The 22,558-nt window shown below is 36.7% G+C and overlaps 1 protein-coding gene across 1 annotated transcript; it reads left to right on the forward strand.

Moving 5' to 3' along the window:
* The first annotated feature begins 712 nt into the window (after window positions 1-712).
* Window positions 713-22,184, forward strand: LOC109056222 (calcium-binding and coiled-coil domain-containing protein 1). Its single transcript, XM_042751270.1, has 15 exons — window positions 713-966; window positions 2,600-2,752; window positions 2,840-2,942; window positions 4,401-4,603; window positions 8,850-9,062; window positions 9,252-9,400; window positions 13,685-13,754; window positions 14,301-14,456; window positions 14,996-15,250; window positions 15,347-15,472; window positions 17,518-17,613; window positions 19,173-19,260; window positions 19,591-19,844; window positions 21,206-21,297; window positions 21,928-22,184. Exons 2-15 carry the CDS (start codon window positions 2,621-2,623, stop codon window positions 21,953-21,955), a joined length of 1,965 nt encoding a protein of 654 aa, XP_042607204.1. The 5' UTR covers window positions 713-966; window positions 2,600-2,620; the 3' UTR covers window positions 21,956-22,184.
* Window positions 22,185-22,558: the final 374 nt, after the last annotated feature.

Genomic DNA, 22,558 nt, shown 5'->3' on the forward strand with positions numbered 1-22,558 from the left:
TACTATATTATATACAATTTCTCTTGCAAACCTGAAACATTCGAATCCTTCTTTTGAACCTGATCTTTTTAAAGAATCTTTTGAAACGGTTTACAACAGACCGAACGAATCGTTCTAAATGAACTGAATCGGGCGATCGGTTCTCGAGTCAACCAAACAAGAAACATGTCCGGTTCGTAACAAACCCACGAGTGAGCTGATAGTTTGAGCAATTTAAGTTAAGACCTTTTAAGGCTACTTCAAGTTTAAGGGGCTAATTAGAAATCAATCAACCGATCAATCAATAAAACATAGAAATACAAATAGAACATTCAGCAATGTTTACTCCATGCATGACATTTGTATGAACACACAATCAATACAATACATTCAATTGCATTTTACTACAATAAATAGCAGTTTTAGTCGAGACGTAATTGAACGAATCATTGCATTGTTGTTTTAGAGTGTTCAAAAGAACCGATTCGCGGAAATGAGTCAGACTTCCCATCACTAGTTCATTTCGCAATCGCGTTTCTTTTCTCCATGCGTTCCTGACGTACACCTATCACATTGGTCAACAGTTGATTGACACATTTATTTAACCAATAGAAACCAAGTCGATGAATCCGATGGGAAATGTGAACCAATCAAAGCTCCAATAGCTGTACCGTTACCATGACGTCTGACTTTTTCCACGTCGACCTTCAAAGCATCGTCATTACAGATGGGGATTTTAGTTTTTTTCAGTATCTGAGCCATGATTCAGAACCAGTAATGGAACTTCATTTCCCATAATGCACCGAGACCTCCAGAGCACCCATGCTTCTGTTTTTGTTATTGTTGTGAGAGGTTCGTGGCACAGCTCATCTCGGCGAATGTGTCAGTGTAAATTGCACTTGTCATCACTCTCATACATGTTTTCTTCTTTATCACCGAACATCGTTTTCCAAGACGACATTGTTCTGATTATCTAAGCTAAATCGGGTGAGTTTTGTTATACGACGTTATATTTCCACAAAGGGAAAAAATGCAGCATGTTCAGTAGCACGCAGCTACTGTAAAGACAAAAGCATGCCATGTTTATAACATCCCATCTCATTGGAGACAGCCCCTTGGAATGTGTATTGACTATTACAGTGTTATAATGTTGTCATATCCTTTTTTTTTTTTTTTATTGCTGTAACAAAGTGTCAGATCTGCTTATGCATTGTTTTTCTTGTTTGTTGCCACGCTGTACAGAGTAACTTGAGATTGTTTCTAACTTTGGGCCTCGTTTGCAATACCCATCCACGATTATTGACAATGCAAAAGTATTAGTTTTATTTCGTAAGTCAGAAAAACAGATAAACAAATGAGTAAACTACTGTAGCAATTATTGAACTATTGTAAGCATTATTTTTTATGATGCCACAACAATCTGGTGTTATGTCAAGTGATATTTAAGTACATTTTATTGGTGTGCATCTGTTGTTTTTCAGTTTTTGTTTTATTTCACCAACTATTTTATTTTAGATGAGTCATATTCATGAATCAATTATCCTTAATCTTTTAAAATAAAAGCATTGAAGCTGCAAGTTTCTGACATCAGACAGATGACGTCAGGAAACGTCCTTGGCCTGTTCATGGAGAGTCTAAATATGGAGTGTGTAGTTTATTATGTGGTGCTAATGATGAACCCACCTGTCATTGCTTGTAATCCATACAGTTCACAAAGTCAGTCACAGCATTTTTGGCACCCTACAGCCTGTCACAAATGCTCTCTAAGAGCTGATGTGTGTCCGACTAAGAAAGTCTCAACATCAGTCATCTGCAGGAACTTGGCATCTAGTTTAACATAAACAGTTCCTTTCCACTTGCGCAACACATTCACCTCTCCCCTACTGTGCTCAATAAGTCTTGATAATAAAGTCCATACAACTTTGTGTGGACTAATTAAAGCCTGTTTACAATTACTGTATATTGTATATTTGTGAATGTGAATATAGAAAAATGAGGCATACATATAGATAAAGATAGATAACTACACATGTACAATCTTAGAAATAAAGGTTCCAAAAGGGTGACCAAGTGACCAGTTCTTAAAGAACCATTTTTTTTTTCTGTGTGAAGAATATTTTAATCTAAAAAAATCTTCTTCCACTATAAAGGAACTTTTGAGGAATGTAGAGGTTTCATGGATGAAGTAATGAAATGTTCTTTACAGATCCATAAAAAAAAGAACTTTTAGATAAAATGTGGATATCGCATATTCAAGTTGTAATTATTTATTTAAAAAAAAAAAAAAAAGAGAGATTATTGCTTTTGACCTCCGTTATATAGCCTACTTCTACAATGGTATAAATGGCATGACTAGTAACTTTTTCTTAACATCAGGATTTTGTGTTCGATTTTTTTATTTTGTATGCATTGTTTTTCTTTTAATTTTTAAACCATTATTTCAACTTTGTTGCAGTTTGATGGCAATTGCAAATTTTTTGGAAATACCAATATTTCACAATTTCTCAAATAAGAAATTAAAACACCATAAAACTACATGTATAATAATTAAAGAATGAGAAAAAAATTTTCTTAAGTAGTTTTAGATGGCATACCATTTATCATTTTAATATTTACCCAGGTGCATCACTGTTCTGTTGCCATGGAGAAGACATGGGAGGTGGAGTTTCGAAATGTTGGAAGTTGCTACTTTCCTCAGAGCAGAGTGGACTGCCACTACACCATCAACCCACAGCACACATGGGCCAGTAATGACTGGATTGGACTATTTAAGGTAAGAGATAGAGCCATCTCCAGGTTCTTCAGCATTGATGTAGCTCTTTTGCTTAATTGAAGTTGTTCTGTTTCCTTTTACCCTCAGGTTGGCTGGTCATCAGTCAAGGACTACCATACGTTTGTTTGGGCAGTAGCTCCATCCAGCTACAAGGAGGGGACCTCTGTCAACTGCTGTGCTAATTTTCAAGGTCTCTGAAGCATTGATTTGAGTGTTCAAGCCCTCTTGAAAGTCAGCTGATAGTCTCAAGACAGTATGAATAAAGAATAGATTGTTTTAGGGACATTAAAGGATCTAATTACAGTTTTTTGCATTGATTCACCCAACTGCTGGTCTCATTCACTGAGGTGCATTTAGTACATTAGCAAATGTTCCTCCTCGAATGTCCCGTGAAGTAGATAAAATGCCACAAAGGAATTCGCCTGTAGTTAGTTATTAGAAGGGATGGGCAGGATGCTCCCAAATTACACTAGATTGTCTTGCTTCTCTACACATTTTTGTGTAGAGATGACAATGCTTTAAAAAGAATGATTTTAGAGATACAATTAATTTGAAAGGGTTTTATCTTGCTATGCTATAGCGTGCAGTTCTGTCAACATGGTAAAAACCCACAACAGCCATTAAATTGTTGTGTGCAAAGAGATAAAAATTTTTTAATATTCAAGGACACCCTAAATAAATAGTCTACAAATCTGACTCTATATCCTTCGCACATAGTAGATTTTTGAAACAGTGTGGATCTGTAGTCAGTCTCTTTTAAAGTAACATTCATTACCGTTCAAAAGTTTGGGGTCAGTAACTTTTTATTGTTGCTTGTTTGTTTTGGAAAGTCTCTCATACTCACCAAGCCTGCATTTACTTGATCAAAAATCAATACTGTGAAATATTAATACAATTTTAAGTAATTTTTCTGTTTGAATACATTTTTAAAATGTAATTCATTCCTGCAATGACCAAGTTGAATTTTCAGCATCATTTTTTCAGTCTTCAGTTTTACATGATGCTTCAAACTCATTCTAAAACACTGACTTACTGCTCAAGAAACATTTCTGATCATTATCAATTGTGCTTATTAATATTTTAGTAGAAACAATGTTTTATGTAATGATACATTTTTAAATTATTATTTGATGAATAGAAAGTAAAAAAATAGCCATTTATTTGAAATCAAAATCATAACATTATAAATATCTTTATGGTCACTTTTCATCAATTTAATGCATTCTTGCTGAATTAAAGTATTAATGTCTTTCAAAAGTATTAATGTCTTTTTAAAAGAAAAATTAAAAATCTTACTAACACCAAACCTTTTGAAGGTACTGTAACTTTTTGCAAGCGTGTGTCTGTGAAAGTGTCATCTGGGCTGAGATTTGCAAAGTGCAGAATGGCAGCATTGTAATTTGTGGTGAGTATGGCGATGTAGACAGAGTGCATTTATGACCTCTAAGAGAAACCACATGAGGTCATCAGCAGTGCCCCAGGCTTCATGTGGTCATAAAATCTCCAAACTTCCCTCACTATGAATAACAAGAAAGGAAATATTCAAATATGCTATGCCTACAATCAAAACCACAGCCAACACATGACAATAGTTTTGTTTATAGTTTTGTTGGCCTTTCAAAGATTCCCTCTTCTCTCCCCTTTCCAGCTTCTTACCTACCAGGGCCTAGTGCCCAGCAGTACCAGTTTGTGTATGTGGATGGAAGGGGAGAGGTCTGTTCTCGCAGCACTGCCTTTATCTTCTCAGCCCCAAAGCCCCTTGAGGAGCTGGTGACTCTGGAGAAGGAGGATCAGGGGGAGGAAGTGGGCGAGGACATGTTGCTGGTCATCCCAAGAGCCCAGCTACTGCAGGTCAGAGGCTCTTAAAGAATATGTTAAGACACTAATTCAGTCCATCATTTAACTCAAATGAGAGACAATAAGACACTGCTGGATCCAGTTGCCTAGGGTGACAGCATTACTTGCAGATGCATAAGCTGCTGCTTCCACGTACATCTATCTTAGGAACACACTGTTGATTAGTTATCTTAGAAGGTTACTTTTTCAGAAAGATAAGCAAGCTTTCCAAAAAAGTGCCTTTACCCATTAAAAGCCAAAAATAGCTGGGAAATTATAGTACTGGACAAATCAGATCACAAATAAAATGTTCTACAATTTTAATACACTAAAACTCTCTCTCTCTCTCTCTCTCTATATATATATATATATATAGCAATTTATTTGAAATCAAAATCATAACATAAATATCTTTATGGTCACTTTTCATCAATTTAACCCATTCTTGCTAAATTAAAGTATTAATGTCCTTTTAAAAGAAAAATTAAAAATCTTACTGACACCAAACCTTTTGAATGGTACTGTAACGTTTTGCAAGCATGTGTCTGTGAAAGTGTCATCTGGGCTGAGATTTGCAAAGTGCAAAATCTCAGCCCAGATGACACTTTCACAGACACACGCTTACTTTCTGAAAAAGTAATTTTTTTTTATTAAATAACACCATTTCACTGTATTTTTGAACTTTAAATGTTTCAATCTTTTCTCCTAGCAAGTTTGAAAAGTTTACAGTAATACAATTAAAGTTACACTGTTGTTTGGGCAAGAAAGGGTAAACATGCAATAGAGAGATGTCCCAGTGTATAGACACTTTTATCCACAGAAGGCTATAGACCTCAGACAGACAGTCTCCATTTAACATTGCCACAATGTGTGGGTTTGTTGTGTGGTTTAAAAATCACATGAACAGTTTGAGACGCCACATAGTCTGTGTTGAGCTTTCCAACCAAGTCAATAATGCTGTTTTGTTTTGTTTTTTTACTGATATAGCAATGTTGCTGTCTTATATCTCTTACTGTTTTTATTTGATTGACTGCAGAGGTAATGTCTTTTTTAACCATTTGTGAGAAAAAAAGACATTTAAGATAATTATTTATATTATATAAATCACACTAAACTTTATTATTAATGATAATATAAGATCATGTATTTAATTAATTACTTGATCTTCCACAATAATGTTTTCACAGCAAATATTGATATTTGCCAATTATGTCAATTTTCGATCATTCCCATGATCGATCGTCGTTTAAATTAACAATCAATCGATTAATCATTAACCTTAATACTGAAAAATGCATCTACTGTCACCAGCATGACAGGATGTGCAAATGGCACTCAAAACATCAGTTTCCTCACCCAAATGAAGGGAGTTTTTAAGCCCTATTCAGATGGGACTAGTCTTCTAAACTTCATTTAAGTTTTGATTCTTATCACCTGACATCTGTGATTTTATGTACCCTTTCAGACGGGACTAACATCACCGTGTTTATTACAGAGGTGGGAGGGTCTGTTTTGTACATCTGGACGATGCAGAGATTACATGCTCATGCTCATGCGTGCATTGCATTGCATATAGTCATTCGAATTGATAGCCAAAGTTTTACTACAAATGCCTGGGTTGCCATTCGATTTTCAATTTTGAAATTCGAATATTCTTTTTTTTTTTTCTCTCTCGAACCCCTGGCATCCCCCTCACGAAATGGTTCTCATTCCCTTGAATATGAATCGCCCATTGAGTGAACTTTATGATTCATTTCATCTGGATGAGAAGACAAACATGCCGAAGATCTCAGCTGTGTGGGAGAACTTTAAATAGAGTGAGGACAAGAAAGGCAGTGTGCCAAATATGCAATTTGAAACTGGCCTACCACAACAGCACATCAAGTTTGAAAAAAAGTAGTATGCCTATAGTATATTGTTGGTTTAAAAAAAAAAAAACCGAGCTGCTTTTATCCACCATGTTAATCAGGAGCAAAACATGATATTAGTCTCATAATTTGTCAAGTTTGACGCTATGTTAAGCAAACATACTATCTATCCCTGTTGCCAGGAGCAACTGTTTTATAACTAATTTTGAAAAGTACATTCACGTATAAGATTATGTGGTTGAATTTAAGAAGGGAAAAAGCAAAGAAGGGTAGGTGAGGTTTTAAAAGAAAGGATTTAAAACAGTGTGAATAGATAGGTGCTAGTAAAAATTAATGTGGGGTATGGGTAAAGGGCATCTTTTGAATTTTTATGATTACGATTTCGATTCCAATAAGGTAAAAAATAATAATGATAATAATAAATAAATAAATCTTAGATATCATTCACATTTATTTTAATTCTTATTGCAAAATATTTCTTTGTTAGCTGAATACTATGAATGAAAATCAACAGGCTAAAGAACACAGCACAGAAAACAGCCTTCTTGACTTGAATGGTTTAAAATCACATTGAAAGTGTAGGTATAATAACAAAGGTGGATTCCAGGTACATTTTTCGGTAGGACAAAAAAAAAAATATGTAACAAAGGATACTCCACCGCAAAATGAAAATTCGTTCCAAACCCCAAAAATCGAATAGGATGCTTAAGATCAGGAATCGTCTAGTTGTTATAAATGTAAAATTTTGATTCCTCATCAATTCCTTTGTGCACATTTTAATATGACTTTAAACCATTCAAGCACAAGAAGACTCGTGCACTGTTTTCTGTACTGCAAACATAGGGGCATACCAATCATTTCAGAAATGAGGGGGACAGAAATGTAAAAAAAAAAATATATATATACCCTTTTGTCTAATTGACAGGCTTTATTTTTTTGTTATGTATTTTAATTGGATAAGAAATCAAATACACCGCTGGATGAAAACCAAAAATTTGTATTCTATAATATTGTTTTCTATATTTTCCTAATGATAATTTTAGGATTGGTTTATGCAAACACATAATAAGGCAGAATAGTTTCTGTACTGTATTAAATGTTATGTCATTTTGCCCTGCATTATTCATATACTATATTTCTTACCTCAAAATGACCTGAAATTACCTTTTTTAGCTTCAGCAATAGCATGCCTTTGTCCATATTAGGGATTTCCTGCATGCCATAAGTTATTACTTATACTAGGCCGTTTCTGACTTTCTGTGTGACAGGGCCCTCCAGCTTAGAGTATGAATGAAAAATGCACTGCATGAGAGTGTTTAGCGCTCCGTAATGTTCACATTGTCTTGTTTTGGATATGAATATATCGTCCGGTCATACATAGACTATCTTGTTGCTTCGCCAATGTGCTCACACATCCAAAGCACGCACACAGAAAAAGTGCATCTGATTGAAGACTGCAAAAACTGCACTGTTAAAGAGGGCAATTTTTACCAACTGTGTGCACGTATTTTAGACACTTACATTGTTCTTGCTCCATCAATGCTATAACTGCGTCCTTCTACCAACAGAGTTTCTATTTACTTATACTCCTGTGTGGTCTGGTAATATCGTTGGTATGACCCATTACAAATAACTATATATTAATCACTGCATTTTTTTTTTTTCAGAAAGCTGCAGTGGTAACCATAACATTTTATTTTAAGATTTAACATTTGCAGATGGTCTAAAGCAAAAGAGTTGTATATATTCTGAAAATCTTTTAGATGTGTAAACATATTACACATAAATGACTAAATCAGTATATATAAAATTATTTAATTTAAAAGGGTCGTTTGTGATTTTTTTTTTTTTTCATGTAAGCTATAGCTTCTGACCTTTAAATCAAAACATACTCATGATTTTATGTCATCAATTACTGCTTTATTTAATCAGAAACAGTCTAAATATTAAATTACTAAATAGAAATTTTGCTTTCATTTTATTAGAAGTAGGCCAAAAGCGCCCTGGAAAACCTTCTATTGCTTTTCATGTTGAAGGTTTTTGCATTGTTTCTTTTTTAATGTACTTTTAAAGTTTGGATCTCATTAAAAGTGTAATTTGTACATTAGTGTATTGTTAAATTTTTAGCGCATGAATCACACACACCCCAAAATTTAATTGTTTAATCGACCATCGAAGGCTTTAATCGATTACATCTCTTATAAACAATTAACTGATTGTAGATTAAACGATGACATCCCTAATTGATTATATGTTATTAATTTGATTAATCACTATATAGGGTAATTAATTAAACTTTTCTAATCGATTGACGGACCTAATTTAAAACTGGGTCTACTTCATATGTGTTTTTTGTTAATGTCTTAATCTTTCTTTGTCATTTTCCTTAACAGAGTCGTCTCCAGGAGTGTTTGAAGGAGCGTGCTGATCTGCTCCAGGCTCTGGAAGCAGCAGACCAGAACGTGGAGAGGGAGAAAGGCAGGAGAGAGAGAGACAGAGGCTCCTGGGAGCAGAGCCGCAAGGAGCTGGAAAGAAAGATCAGCGAGCTGAAGGAGGAAGTGAGAGAATATAGGGAGAAAGTAGAGGAGATGAAGAAGCAGCAGAAGGTAGTGTAAACACACTCATTCCATCAGCCTGTGTGGTCAGCCCCGGGTCACAGTTGTGTGTATATTTTGTCTCTACTGTGTTTACTGTGGTGTATATGTTCACACACACTGACAGAAAGCTAACTGCTAAACGATTTTTAGTGATATGCTTTAGTGTAAACACCTCACCATCACACCTCTCTCTTTTAGGAAGTTGAGGATTTAGGTGAGGCCCTGACAGAGGAGAAGAGAGCCCTGCTGGCAAAAAAAGAAGCTAATGAGCAGCGAATTAGAGAGCTAGAGGAGGACATTAAAGTACTGACCCAGAGAGGCCTGGAGAGAGAGACTGACCTAGAAAGGTGAGAAGCTTTGTGTTTCTTAGGCCCTGTTTACACTTGGTATTAAGATGCGTTTTGGTTGATCGGATCACAATTGGACAATGAAGGCACATAAACCGTTTACACCTGGCGTTTTAATCCATCTCTTCTGTCCACTTTCGACCACTTCTGACCAGATTACCCCCTGTGTTGCTGATTACGTCAAGAGGATGGGCGGATCCCTCTGTCGGCGTCAAAACACGAGCAGGAGGGCTAAAGTTATCACACACTAATATTACGTCTGCTTGTACTTACTGCTGTTTCTTTTCGTGTTATCAGAAAATAATACTTCTGATTCGGCCCATAAAAGTTTAAATCCCATCTGATAAGCACGTGTCCTTGTACGTCTCGCAATGATTACATGTGTATTAGGTAGAGGTCAACCGATGTATCGGTTTTGCCGATTAATCGGCACCGATAGTTGATTGCTGGAACAATCGGTTATCGGCAAAAATCCATGCCGATAGTTTTCCGGGTTGCGTCCATTGCTGGAGTGGCTGAGAAGGGTTATTATGCAGTGCGAGAGCGGCCTCTAGTGGTTTAAATCACTGACAGCACATGCTATTTGTTTAGACACGTGACGCTTCACGTTGAACAGAGCGAGAAACTTCAGACCCGGATTTAAATGCATTTGACAGAAAATCCTACCGCGCCACAGAGCGCCATTCACATAGTTTTCCATTAAAATTACATCATATTTGCCCCGAATTGTTGTTAATGTACATAATGAATTGTATATTGAGCACTTTCATCGAAACGTTTGTCTTTCTGTGGCTCTATTAAAGTCTGTATGCTTTATTTATAGAGCTATAATATAGATCGCTCTTTCTGATTGCTCCGTTTTTTTAAACACTGAACTTCAAACTTATCTATGCCTCATTGTTCATTCTTGAAGTAAACTTGTGTCCGTTTGCTGAATAAATAAACTGTTTTAGACCACTGCTCGAGCTGAACGCGATGCGTCCGGAGTGTGTGTGCCTTCATTTGATAACCAGAAAAATTTTAATACACAACACAGATTTTTTTGAGGTGGAAAAAAATCACAAGGCTTCTTTTAGAAAAAAATGGATTCAAATAATTAGACATGCTAAACACAGAATTTGGTAACAATAAAAAATATGGTGAGAAAAAATTAAACATTTCATAGGGCCTTAAACATGTAATTTTGTTAAACTTTTATTAAATTGATGTGAACATGTATAAGTTTCATTGTTTTAATGAATTACACTTGCAAAGATGAACCCCAGCTGGCTGGCCATCGGTCCCTATAAATCAGCCTGTGTCAAGGCTGATTTATACTCGACGCGTCCGCAATAAAAATTCACAAATCCAGCGCGAAACTTTTGCATGGCAGTGTGCAAGGCATTTTTTGTAACTTTCCGCGCAGCTCCGCATCCAAACATGCACAAGTTCAGGGTGATTCTAGCCGAACATGCACGTCTGTGTCGGCGTTTGTGTGAAACAGAAGCAGTTTAATGTGAAGTTCAAACTCTGTCAGGTGCTTTTTGACGGAAAACGCTTTTTTTGGAAAAATGTTTGAATAGTTTGTCCAAGGCTTCTTATTTGAAGTACGTTTTATTTTTATTGTATAAAATAGAATTCATTTAGATATTAATTATACACTATTTGCTTAAAGTTGTCTTGTGTTTGATGCGTAATACAGCCAATAGTTTAAGATTGTTTTAAGTTTGTACATAAAGAAATTAATTTATCAACTCATTCATCACAAAACTTGTACTGGCAAATGACTTCTCAACAGTGATTCCCTACGATTTTAGAGGACAATTACTCCTCGTCGCTCCCCTGTTGTTTCAAAGAATAGTACAACGGCGAACACGACAAGTATAAAAGCCTCGTCCATTTGGGAAGGAGCACTCACAGTCAGCAGAGCCAGGCGAAAGTATAAATCCTGCTTAACTTTGTTTGTTGTCATCTTCTAAATAATGCCGCAAGTGGGACTTGAGGAAATGACGTCTGTTGTGTCTGCGCAGTGAGACACAGGAAACAGAAATACTGCAAAATAATAATAATAACTACTAAACGAGACGAAATAAAACATTTCGTTTCATCTCGTTTTGGTCAACGAAAATGAAGAGACATTTTAGCATAGTTTTTATTTTGTAAACCACATTTAGTCTCGTTTTTATTCCTCAACGATATTGCATTATACATTTAATTATAGTCATCGTCACATGACCAGCATTTACGTTGCATCTCGTCTCATTTTCGTCACATGATAAAGGTTCGTTGACGATGATATTTAGTCATAATTTTTGTTGACGAAAGCAACACTAATTACTACTTTTGGTTTTGATTCACTAAAAATAACCCATAAGAGTTATATGTTTGTGATTCAGACTACATTGGTTGTATTGTACACTTGTTTACTGCTTATTTCAAGATTTTCTCTTAATTTCATGACTACATACTTCAACAAGAGGTCTAAAGGCTACACACACATACTACATAATTATCACTGCATATTGATGACTCGTGCGTTGAATTGAGCATTTTTTAAGCTCTACCTACAGGTGCATTTCAATAAATTAGAATATTGTGGAAAAGTTAATTTATTTCAGTAATTCAACTCAAATTGTGGAACTTGTGTATTAAATAAAATCAATGCACGCAGACTGAAGTAGCTTAAGTCTTTGGTTCTTTTAATTTTGATGATTTTGGCTCACATTTTTAGTGAATTGTTGGCCTTCTGGAAAGGATGTTCATTTACTGTACATGTACTCAATACTTGGTAGGGGCTCCTTTTGCTTTAATTACTGCCTCAATTCGCCGTGGCATGGAGGTGGTCAGTTTGTGGCACTGCTGAGGTGGTATGGATGCCCAGGTTTCTTTGACAGTGGCCTTCAGCTCATCTGCATTTTTGGTCCCTTGTTTCTCATTTTCCTCTTGACAGTACCCCATAAATTCTCTATGGGGTTCAGGTCTGGTGAGTTTGCTGGCCAGTCAAGCACACCAACACGATGGTCATTTAACCAATTTTTGGTGCTTTTGGCAGTGTGGGCAAGTGCCAAATCCTGCTGGAAAATGAAATCAGCATCTTCAAAAAGCTGGCCAGCAGAAGGAAGCATGAAGTGCTCCAAAATGTATTGGTTAAAGGGTGTAGGGACTTTGGTTTTCAAAAAACACAATAGACCAACACCAGCAGATGACATTTGCACCCCAAATCATCACAGACTGTGGAAACTTAACACTGGACTTCAAGCAACTTGGGCTATGAGCTTATCCACACTTCCTCCAGACTCTAGGACCTTGGTTTCCAAATGAAATACAAAACTTGCTCTCATCTGAAAAGAGGACTTTGGATCACTGGGCAACAGTCCAGTTCTTCTTCTCCTTAGCCCAGGTAAGACACCTCTGTGGTTCAGGAGTGGCTTAACAAGAGGAATACGACAACTGTAGCCAAATTCCTTGACACGTCTGTGTGTGGTGGCTCTTAATGCCTTGACCCCAGCTTCAGTCCATTCCTTGTGAAGTTCACTCAAATTCTTGAATCAATTTTGCTTGACAATCCTCATAAGGCTGCAGTTCTCTCGGTTGGTTGTGCATCTTTTTCTTCAACACTTTTTCCTTCCACTACACTCTCTGTTAACATGCTTGGATACAGCACTCTGTGAACAGCCAGCTTCTTTGGCAATGAATGTTTGTGTCTTACCCTCCTTGTGAAGGGTGTCAATGATTGTCTTCTGGACAATTGGTCAGATCAGCAGTCTTCTCCATGCTTGTGTAGCCTAGTGAACCAAACTGAGAGACCATTTTGAAGGCTCAGAAAACCTTTGCAGGTGTTTTGAGTTAAATAGCTGATTGGCATGTCACCATATTCTAATTTGTTGAGATAGTGAACTGGTGGGTTTTTGTTCACCAAAATCATCACAATTAAAAGGACCAAAGACTTAAACTACTTCAGTCTGTGTGCATTGAACTTATTTAATACATGAGTTTCACAATTTGAGTTGAATTATTATAAATAAATGAACTTTTCCATGACATTCTAATTTATTGAGATGCTATTCTGAAAAGTTTAAAATCATTGTTTTGCTGCAGTACATGTTCTACTATGTTCTCTGGGGCACATAAGGACATGATAGGGTTTCATGCAATGTGGCCATACGCATCCTTGACTACAGTACATCCAAATGTTGCTGGAGTGAATGGACCCCTTCTGGAGCTCAGTTTAGCATAGTAAACAGTGTCTTATTGTCTCTGTGAGCCACATGGTTGCATTGGTTCTCTGGTGTTGATTCTTTGTAGGATGAGGGAACGGGCCAAGAAAGCAGCAGCTCAAAAGAAGGAAGATGAGGATGAACACAAGAACCTGAAGGTTTGCCAGCTAACACCTATTAGGGCTGCACAATTAATCGAATCTCTAATTACAATTACGATTACAATTATGGATGCCACAATTACATAATCGTTCAAAGCGGCAATTAATTGTTCAAAGTCCACTTGTTATTCGATGTGCTTAAGATGCGTTTTTTCTTTCTACATGTTTTTTTAAGGGTTTTTCCCATTATTTTAATTTTAGTTTTAGAATAACATTATAATACCATTCATATTTTAACTTTTTTATTATTTAAAGAAAAAAACAATCCGATGTATAGTTGACATTTGAGGCTTAATACTATAGAAAAGCACTAAAAGCTTTTCGGTTAGAGTGTTTTCAGCTTGTTTATTGTCATATAAAAATATGGCATGCAGTTGCATTAAACAATGGTATAAACATCATTCAATGTCAATTGTAATTACAATTTCAAGGTAATAATCAACAATTATGTTTTTTGTCATAATCGTGCAGCCCTAACTTATACGCAAGCATAAATACAAGTGCATGGTCATAACTGTGTCATTGTTTTGTGTATTGTACTAGATAAAGATGGAACAAACAGAAAACGAGCTGCACAGTCTGTCAGCAGAGTTTCAGAGTCTGAGAAGCTCACTGGCCCAGAGAGACACACATGCCCTACAGCTCCGAGACACCATCACCACCCTCACACACAAACTCAACAGTGCTCACAGGAAGGAGGTAACACTCCAGCAGTTTTCACACCCCAGCTTTCACCTTGGATGTCTTATGGGGTGTACACAGGATGTAGTGTCTCAGAATAAAGACTTGACGCCATTTATCCATGAAGTGCATGTCAGTTAAGAGGGTCAAGGTTTGACTTGTTAGCATGGTCCAGACAACCCCTGCTGTTAGATGTTGTAATTGCACCATTTGATGGCCATTCAGTCGTAGCCATGTATTCTGAATTTTATTTTTAATTTTTTGCAATCAACATAAATATTTTTTTTATTATAGTGTGCACTACCATTCAAAAAATTTGGGGTCGGTTAGATTTATTCATTATTTTGAAAGTGTTTAATACGTCTTTTTTTTATTATTAAATATCAACTGTATATATTGTTTTAAATGCATGTGTGACAAATATGAAGAATGTCTATATATTCCAACAAATAAGGAAATTGATGCAGTTGGTGCTAGAAGTCATGTATGCCAGCCCCTCTAACTGACTGTAGACTGTTACACTCTTTTCAGCGTGACATTTTTTTGTTGTTGAGTAGGCAGCCAATGAAGTACCTTTGAATGAACTCCGGAGTGTTCAAGAGCGTCTGAACGTGAGTGAACGCTGTGTGGAGACTCTGAGGGGGGAGCTGAGAGACATGGTTGCTCAGAGGGACACTGCACATGCCGAGCTCCATCAGGCCCGTCTGCAGGCCGCACAGCTCACACTTCAGCTGGCAGATGCCAGTCTGGCTCTGAGAGAGGGCAGGGCCAACTGGGCACAGGAGAAAGAAGCCCTGCAGCAGAATGCTGAGGTACATGTAGTAAAAAAAAAAAAAAACAAACGCCTAAATGATGAAACCCACAGCTTTGAGACTCTTGTTCTATTAAGTAATTGCATGAATTGACAGTTGGAAAAAGTGCATCTGGAACGCCTAAATGATGAGATCCAGCAGAAGGAGGAGATGTTGCAAGAGGCGAGGATGGAGAGAGAGAAAGCAGTGGTGGAGCTGGGACGAGAGAAAGACTGCAATCGGGTAAATACAAAAACTCTTTTAAAAAGAAAGATATAAAGAAATATATAAAGCAGAATATACTGTATAAAATAACAATAATAATAACAATATATATAAACCAGTTAAATGTCATGATTATTGATCGCAGTTTTTTCTTCCAAAAGCTAACATGCTAATGAACAAATTTTAATAACTTCAATATTAAAATAATTAACAAATTACTTTCAACAGGGTATATACAGGAACGGGGAGTTCAATTTAATACCTTTTAAGACATTTTTTAAGACTCTTTCCATACATTTTAAGACCACACCACCACTCCAAGTTTTAACCGCTAACATCGGCGACACTTTAACTTACATTACACAACTTACTATATATTGATTGTAAGATAGCACAACTAAACAGACTTACATTGTGATAACTCCTTATCAATACAACATAATTCAGGAGGGGGGATGAAGCACAAGAGAATTAATTGAGTGACTAACCAATGCAACCCAAGAAACAAGAATTAGACCAATAAACAAAACAACTGACAAAACTTATTGAGGAGGAAAAATAAAGCTCTACGAGCTAATGGGACAATGAGTTCACACAGTATATTCAAAATATGTACAGTATTTGACACATCAGCTCTCATAACTCTCTGCAAACCATAGCTTTTTTGTGGAACACTTCTCATGACAAACATCTGAGTGATCAGACAGTTTACCTGTGATTACGGAGTGCTTGATTTGATGCAGACTTGACAGAGTGATCGTGATCATGTCTGAATGATATGGAAGGTAAAATAATGATCACAACTATTACAATCATTTTAAAACTGTGCATGCCCAAGCCCATGGCAGTAAAAAAAAAAAAATATAAAAAAAGTAGTGCATTTCCATCCCCCAAAATACAATTGTACAGTTCCATCCCTAAAATACATATTTTACAGTCGTTTATGCACATTTATCATAATCACAGCTCAAATTCTTCCTACTAGTGTGGCCCAAAACATTTAAGAGTTTTATAACAGGAAGAATGCAAAATGTTTCAGTACAAGCATTTCAACCAAATGTAATCTATATAGGGTCATCAAACCTTTAACCCACTGGGGAAAATCAACCCATGGCTACAGTTTAAAAGCAGCCCAATTTCGTGGAAAAAACAACAACAACAACAACCCTGCATCTAACACAAGCTGCAGAAGTCAGATTTGACTGATCATGGGTCAAAAGTAAGGAGAGATAACTCACAAGATGTTGGAGGATTTGCTCCTCAACAGATCCCGAGCTCATTGACATGTCTTTTATCGTAAGATGTGCTCCCTTCACACAGTGCGCGCGCGATCGCGAAATCGATAGTGAAAGTGAACTGCGACTGCGAGCACTCATTCAAAAGATTTAAATACCTCATAGAATGTTTGCGGGAGCGGACACAAAAATCGTGGGAGCGGATGAAATGTTTGGAGATTCCTCATGGGAGCGGACACAAAAATCAGCGATCAACAAGCCCCGCGCTATCACGCAGCGGCGCAGTCAGTCAGTGGGTGCCATAACAGATGACGTAAAATCTCATGGGATTCCATAAATAAACTACACAGAACCCCACTATTCTGACAAATATACATGATGAAAAGATGATACAAAATTTAATACCTTGGAAAATGGCATTTAAGACTTTTTAATACTTTTAAGGGCCTTAATTTTCTCTAAATTGATTTATCAACTTTTAATACTTTTCAAGACCCCGCGGACACCCTGTTCAAACAATGGCATGTAGCTTAATCTCAAGTTTACATAGTTTCAAGATTTTTTTAAGTTATTAAGTAAACAGTAATAAAAACAGAAATTAAGAGCAGTGGTTTTCTTGTCAATATGTTTTTAGTGGTGTCTGTTTAATAGTGTTAACAGCACACTTTGTAGGAGTTATCATGGCCAATATCACAGATTTGCTTTTATTTGTTTAGTGACCTAGAATGACCTCTACCATTTACATTTTTATATAATGTAAATTGAGGCATATATTACATTTGCAATGTAATGTAAATATAAATATTTTAAAACATGTACTGTGTTTAGGTTCAGCTAAGTGAGACTCGTCGTGAGCTGCAAGAGCTGAAGGCCAGTCTCAGAGTGGCTCAGAAAGAGAAGGAGCAGCTGCAGACAGAAATACAGGCAAGACCTCTGCAGTTCTCACAAAACTCTTAAGTGCTCAGTGTTGTCTTGTTCTTATTGAAGCCATTTCAAAAGTTCTCACAGGTCATCCAACAAGTTTACAGAGTGTGCTGTTTCTTGGTAAACAACCATCTCATTCATATGAGCCTGAAGCCATAGGAGAAAAATGCTGTTGTACCAGTCCTAAACATCAGATGCAAGCTGTTTTGCTCTCTGTGTGTCTGACACCAATGTTTTAAAGCAATTTTCCGCATAGTAAATACAATTACATTTGAAACCGACTAGGCGAGTGGACCGAGGGATTTAAACAGAGAAATCTGACACTTGTATTTTTGTTAATCTTTGCATGAATTCTTAAGTAAAGAAATCTTACATGAGCTATAAACTTTAAATGATCCTTTCCAGGTGGAGGAACATCTGGTTAGTATGTTACCTATGTAAGGGCTGTAAATGGAGATTGCAGAACATAAACATAAGAGTTTTGTCATGCGTATGCAGTTATGTGGCACCTTTATGGTATCCTTGTGTGGGTACCAAGTGAAAGTAACATTTTACATATTTAGATATTCATGATGTAAGGTTAACATTTGAATAAAACTGGTTGATGGCTGAAAAGTGATTCTGTCACAACAGTGTCCTACTAAATTTTTAGAATTTTAATATTTATTTGCATTTTTGTCTGTTTTCCTTAATGGGTGTCCAATGTAAATGCATTACTGTAAATGTGTGGGTTTTTTTTCTGTCTGGGGTGACCATATGTCCTATTTTTTCAGCTGGGATTTCTAAATTGCCAAAAACGTCTAGGTTTTAAAACGTTTTTTAAGTCAATATGAAAACAAAGCCAAAACCTTGACATTTTAGGCAATTTTAAAATCCTGGCCAGGACACATTCAGGAAAAAGATGATGTATGTGCACCCTATATTATTGATAAAAAATTACCTAGAATATTTAAGCGATGGTTTCAAACATAAAACAGTTTTACAAAGATTTAGGGTAAGTACAAAAAATACACATTTATGAACTGTAAGGTGTCCAGTTTTCCAAGTAATTACTATCATTTTCTCTATAGCTGTACTGAGAAAACAAAGGAAACAAAGGAAACTGCAATTGGATGTAACAATGAACTATATAAAAACTATTTTGCAAATACAAATCTGAGTATACTTGTTAGGATGAGTGCACTCAGAAGTGCATGGTCTGGGACAAAAATGATTTTAGAGGTAATCACACATGTATTTGTCCCGATGACAGTACAAACAAAAACAGCGCTGACATGTCTTCTTGGAAATATTTTGTTATTCAGTAATCCCACAACATTGGTCATGCTGTATTGTGTTCACATAGCATCGGCCAATCACATTACAAACCCTTAAATTTCCTATTTCATGCAACCCTAACAGCAAAGTACCAAGTATTTACTGAAATCTGACCTGTTAAGAAGTCTGACATTATTTAAGAAGAGGATGAGGGGCAGTATGGTATTTTAAACATTACAGTGTAACATTATTTCATCTTAAAATGTGAGGTTTGTTAACAGTGTGTGTGTGTGTGTGTGCAGGAAGTGATGGAGTACAGCCGTCAGCTGGAGAGAAGGCTGGAGGTGCTGAGTGATTCTAAATGGAGTGAGACGGCGCTGCTGCAGAGCAGTGAGTCACTGTGCTTTCTTTAATTCTGTACAAACAACACTACACAACGACACTATTGTGGGTCTGTCTCTTCTTTATTGCCCTCCAACAACAATACCACAGAACTCCAGGCGGCAGACAGGCACATCATGAAATGCCACACACCACTGGACAACACTGTGTTATACGGCCCTGCACAATGACGAGACTTCAGCACCATACAACACAGCACACCAACCCCTCCTCCCGCATGCACACAACTCTGCCATACTTACACAACATCGAAATATACCCCTACTTTGTTATAAATATTATTATTTATTTAGTATCACCTGCCATTTGTGGTTTCAGGTCATGCAGAAAGCCCACTGCTGTCTGATTCTGAGGATGAGAACCCAGAGGCTTTGCAGGACGCACATTCTTCTGGGCCTCTGAACCACTACAGTCTGTGTGAGCAGCCCCAGGCCGACCTGCTGCTCCCGGCCACCCCGCCACCTTCACCCAGACACCCCTCGGGCATGGACGCAGTGGTCATCAGCCAACCTGCACCCCTCTCATCTCCACATCAGCCCAGTGCTCACACACATGCTCACAGCTCTGATTCGGTGAGGGTTTGTTGTCATCAAGTTATCACAGCACATCCAAATATCCAAAAGTGATAAATGAAATTTGTGGCTGCATAGAAAATATTTAGGGAAATACTGGCACATAAGTTGGTTATGCTCTGCTCTTTGAGCTACAGCAGATGTTTAACTGTATGTCACCTCTTATGCTATGAGGTGCCCTCACCTTCAAGCCCTTTTCACATCAAACTAATGATTAAACAACACACAAGAATCTCTAAATGTTTTGCTAACAATTTTTTGGCACTAGAAATATTTTTGTGTTTATCTGAATCGAATTTTTGTGTTACATTACGAGAAAGGTGCCACAGTGTATACATAATTTTTATTTGTTACTCATTTATTAATTTTTCCATCATCCAAACAATAATCAACTCTCTGAATATCAAATTTGAATAAAATTAGATTTTCTTGGGGATCTGAATGCTGAATGCTTAGGTTCTGTTTGAGAATTAAGGTTAATAAATCATAACTTTCCTTATGTTAAGTGATTATTAATAAAATTTCAACATCCTTTATGAAATATATTACTTAAAAATTGCTATTTGGGGTATCTGAGACCCCAGATATAAAACACAAATAAATACAATAAAAATACACAATAAAAAATTATAAAAACACCTATAAAATCGCCCAAAAAAATTCTCAAAAATAACACATAACAAAGCATATTACAAAACAAAAATTAAGTTTTGATATATTTACAGTAGGAAATTTACAAAATATCTTCATGGAACATGATCTTTACTTAATAACCTAATGATTTTTGGCATAATACAAAAATCGATAATTTTGACCCATACAATGTTTTTTTTTGTTTTTGACTATTGCTAAAAGTATAGCCCAGAGAGTTAAGACTGTTTTTGTGGTCCAGGGTCACATTTGTTCATTTTGATTTATTTTATTGTATTTTTAAGCTACACTAATATTCCTTCTAGTCGAATTGGTTTAGGATTAAAATTTGCACATTAAACTAATAAAATATCAACAGAGAATAAGAATAAACCATTATCCAATGGATAATACCTATTATCCAAAGAAAATAAAAAATCTGAATATTGAAGAATAATATTTCAGGCTCAATTTGTTGTAGTTCACAGAGATGCACTGAGCCAGATGGCATGTTCTCTGAATTGTTGGCAAGGTTTTTTGGCACTGAATAAAAAAAACCTGTAGTGTTAAGGTAAAAAAACAAACAAAAAAACAATCAGAATGATATCAGATGATATTTCAAACTGAAGTACTTGTGTTTTGCAGTTTTAAAAATCTGATTGTGCTTGTTCTTCAGACTTGCAGTGAATAGGCCCTTTATTCATGCATGTGTTTGCGTGTGTGCTTTACAGGAGGAAGAGTATGAGGCTGCTCTATCAAGAGGGCACAGCTCTGGAGAGGAGACTGCTCTTCTCCTGCCTGACAACAGAGACACTACCCTCGGGTACAGCACGCACAAACACACATTCACTGACTATAAACCCCATCAGTCACACTGTCGTTATCTGTGACCTGCAGACACGGGCTCAGATAGATTTTCACATATACTCTTACACAACCCACACAAGTAAATATGTCACTGTCGCAAAAAAATATTCGGCCCTTCTCTCTCACGAACGCCTTGCTTTATATCTCCCTGTCACAGTCTGTCACTTTTTCTTTGCACACTCGCACACGCTAATGCAGGCTTTTATTTATGGTGACAGTCTGAATATGGTGAGGAGATGGAAGTTTTGAATACCACCTCATAAAATTAGTGAGGGAGAAGAGAGCGAGAGAAAAGATAGGGAGAGTTCTGTGAGGGGAGGACAAGAGGACAGATAAGTTGTCAGGAAGCTGTAGCAATGATTTACTGAGAGGGTAGACAGCGCTCACCGGCCAATTTTCAGCATCATTAAAACCCTTTCTCCCTCACTTCTCTCCTTCACCCTCTTTCTTTCTCTTTCTAACTCTACTCCTCCACCCCCTCCGTCAGTTTCCCTCTCTCTATCCATCTCTTTCACCCTATGCTGTCTATAAACGCACCATTTCTTCCCAAACTCACGCTTGTCCTGTTGTGTGTGTCGTCATGCAGGGATCTGGCAGAGAGCCCCTTGTGGTGAGAGGCAGAACTGCAGGAACCGAGGGCCAGTGCAGCGTGGACTGCTTTGCACCATTGCAACATGTGTTATGAGTTTTGTATTTAGAAGCATTTGCGCTTTATATCATATTGACATGCGTATTTAAATATGCAATTTGCTTTACACTTTATATGCACTTAGAATATGCATAAGCTATTAGACTACTTTATGTCGCACACAGTTTTAAGGTCACTTTCACGGATGTGTTATTTTACACATATCAACTGACAAGCAGAAGGTGTCTGTAATGAGAAGATTGAGAGAAAGCTTGTATTTGAGGCGGAGGAAGTAAAGTGCGTTTCTGTGGGTGTGTTTTAGGGTTGTGTTCCAATCTTGATTTTCTTGTGTTCTGTCATAAGACTTGTACTTAGGGCTGCACGATTATGACAAAGATCATAATTGTTGATTATTCCCTTGAAATTGTAATTGTGATTATTAATTACAATTATCACAACTTACGTTGAATGATGTTTATACCATTGTTTGATGCAACTGCATGCCGTATTTTTATATGAAAATAAACAAGCTGAAAACACTCTAACTGAAATTTTTTTAGTGCTTTTCTATAGCATTAAGCCTCAAATG

The sequence above is a fragment of the Cyprinus carpio genome, chromosome B23, assembly GCF_018340385.1.
Source record: "Cyprinus carpio isolate SPL01 chromosome B23, ASM1834038v1, whole genome shotgun sequence".
NCBI lineage: Eukaryota > Metazoa > Chordata > Actinopteri > Cypriniformes > Cyprinidae > Cyprinus > Cyprinus carpio.

What these genes read in the sequence shown, in the direction of transcription:
- LOC109056222 (XM_042751270.1), top strand. Translation starts at nt 2,621, where the DNA reads ATGGAGAAGACATGGGAGGTGGAGTTTCGAAATGTTGGAAGTTGCTAC. An exon ending in CAAGAGCCCAGCTACTGCAG is followed by an intron (nt 4,604 to 8,849) that starts GTCAGAGGCTCT and finishes TTTCCTTAACAG; the next exon opens with AGTCGTCTCCAGGAGTGTTT. An exon ending in ATGCTCACAGCTCTGATTCG is followed by an intron (nt 19,845 to 21,205) that starts GTGAGGGTTTGT and finishes TGTGCTTTACAG; the next exon opens with GAGGAAGAGTATGAGGCTGC.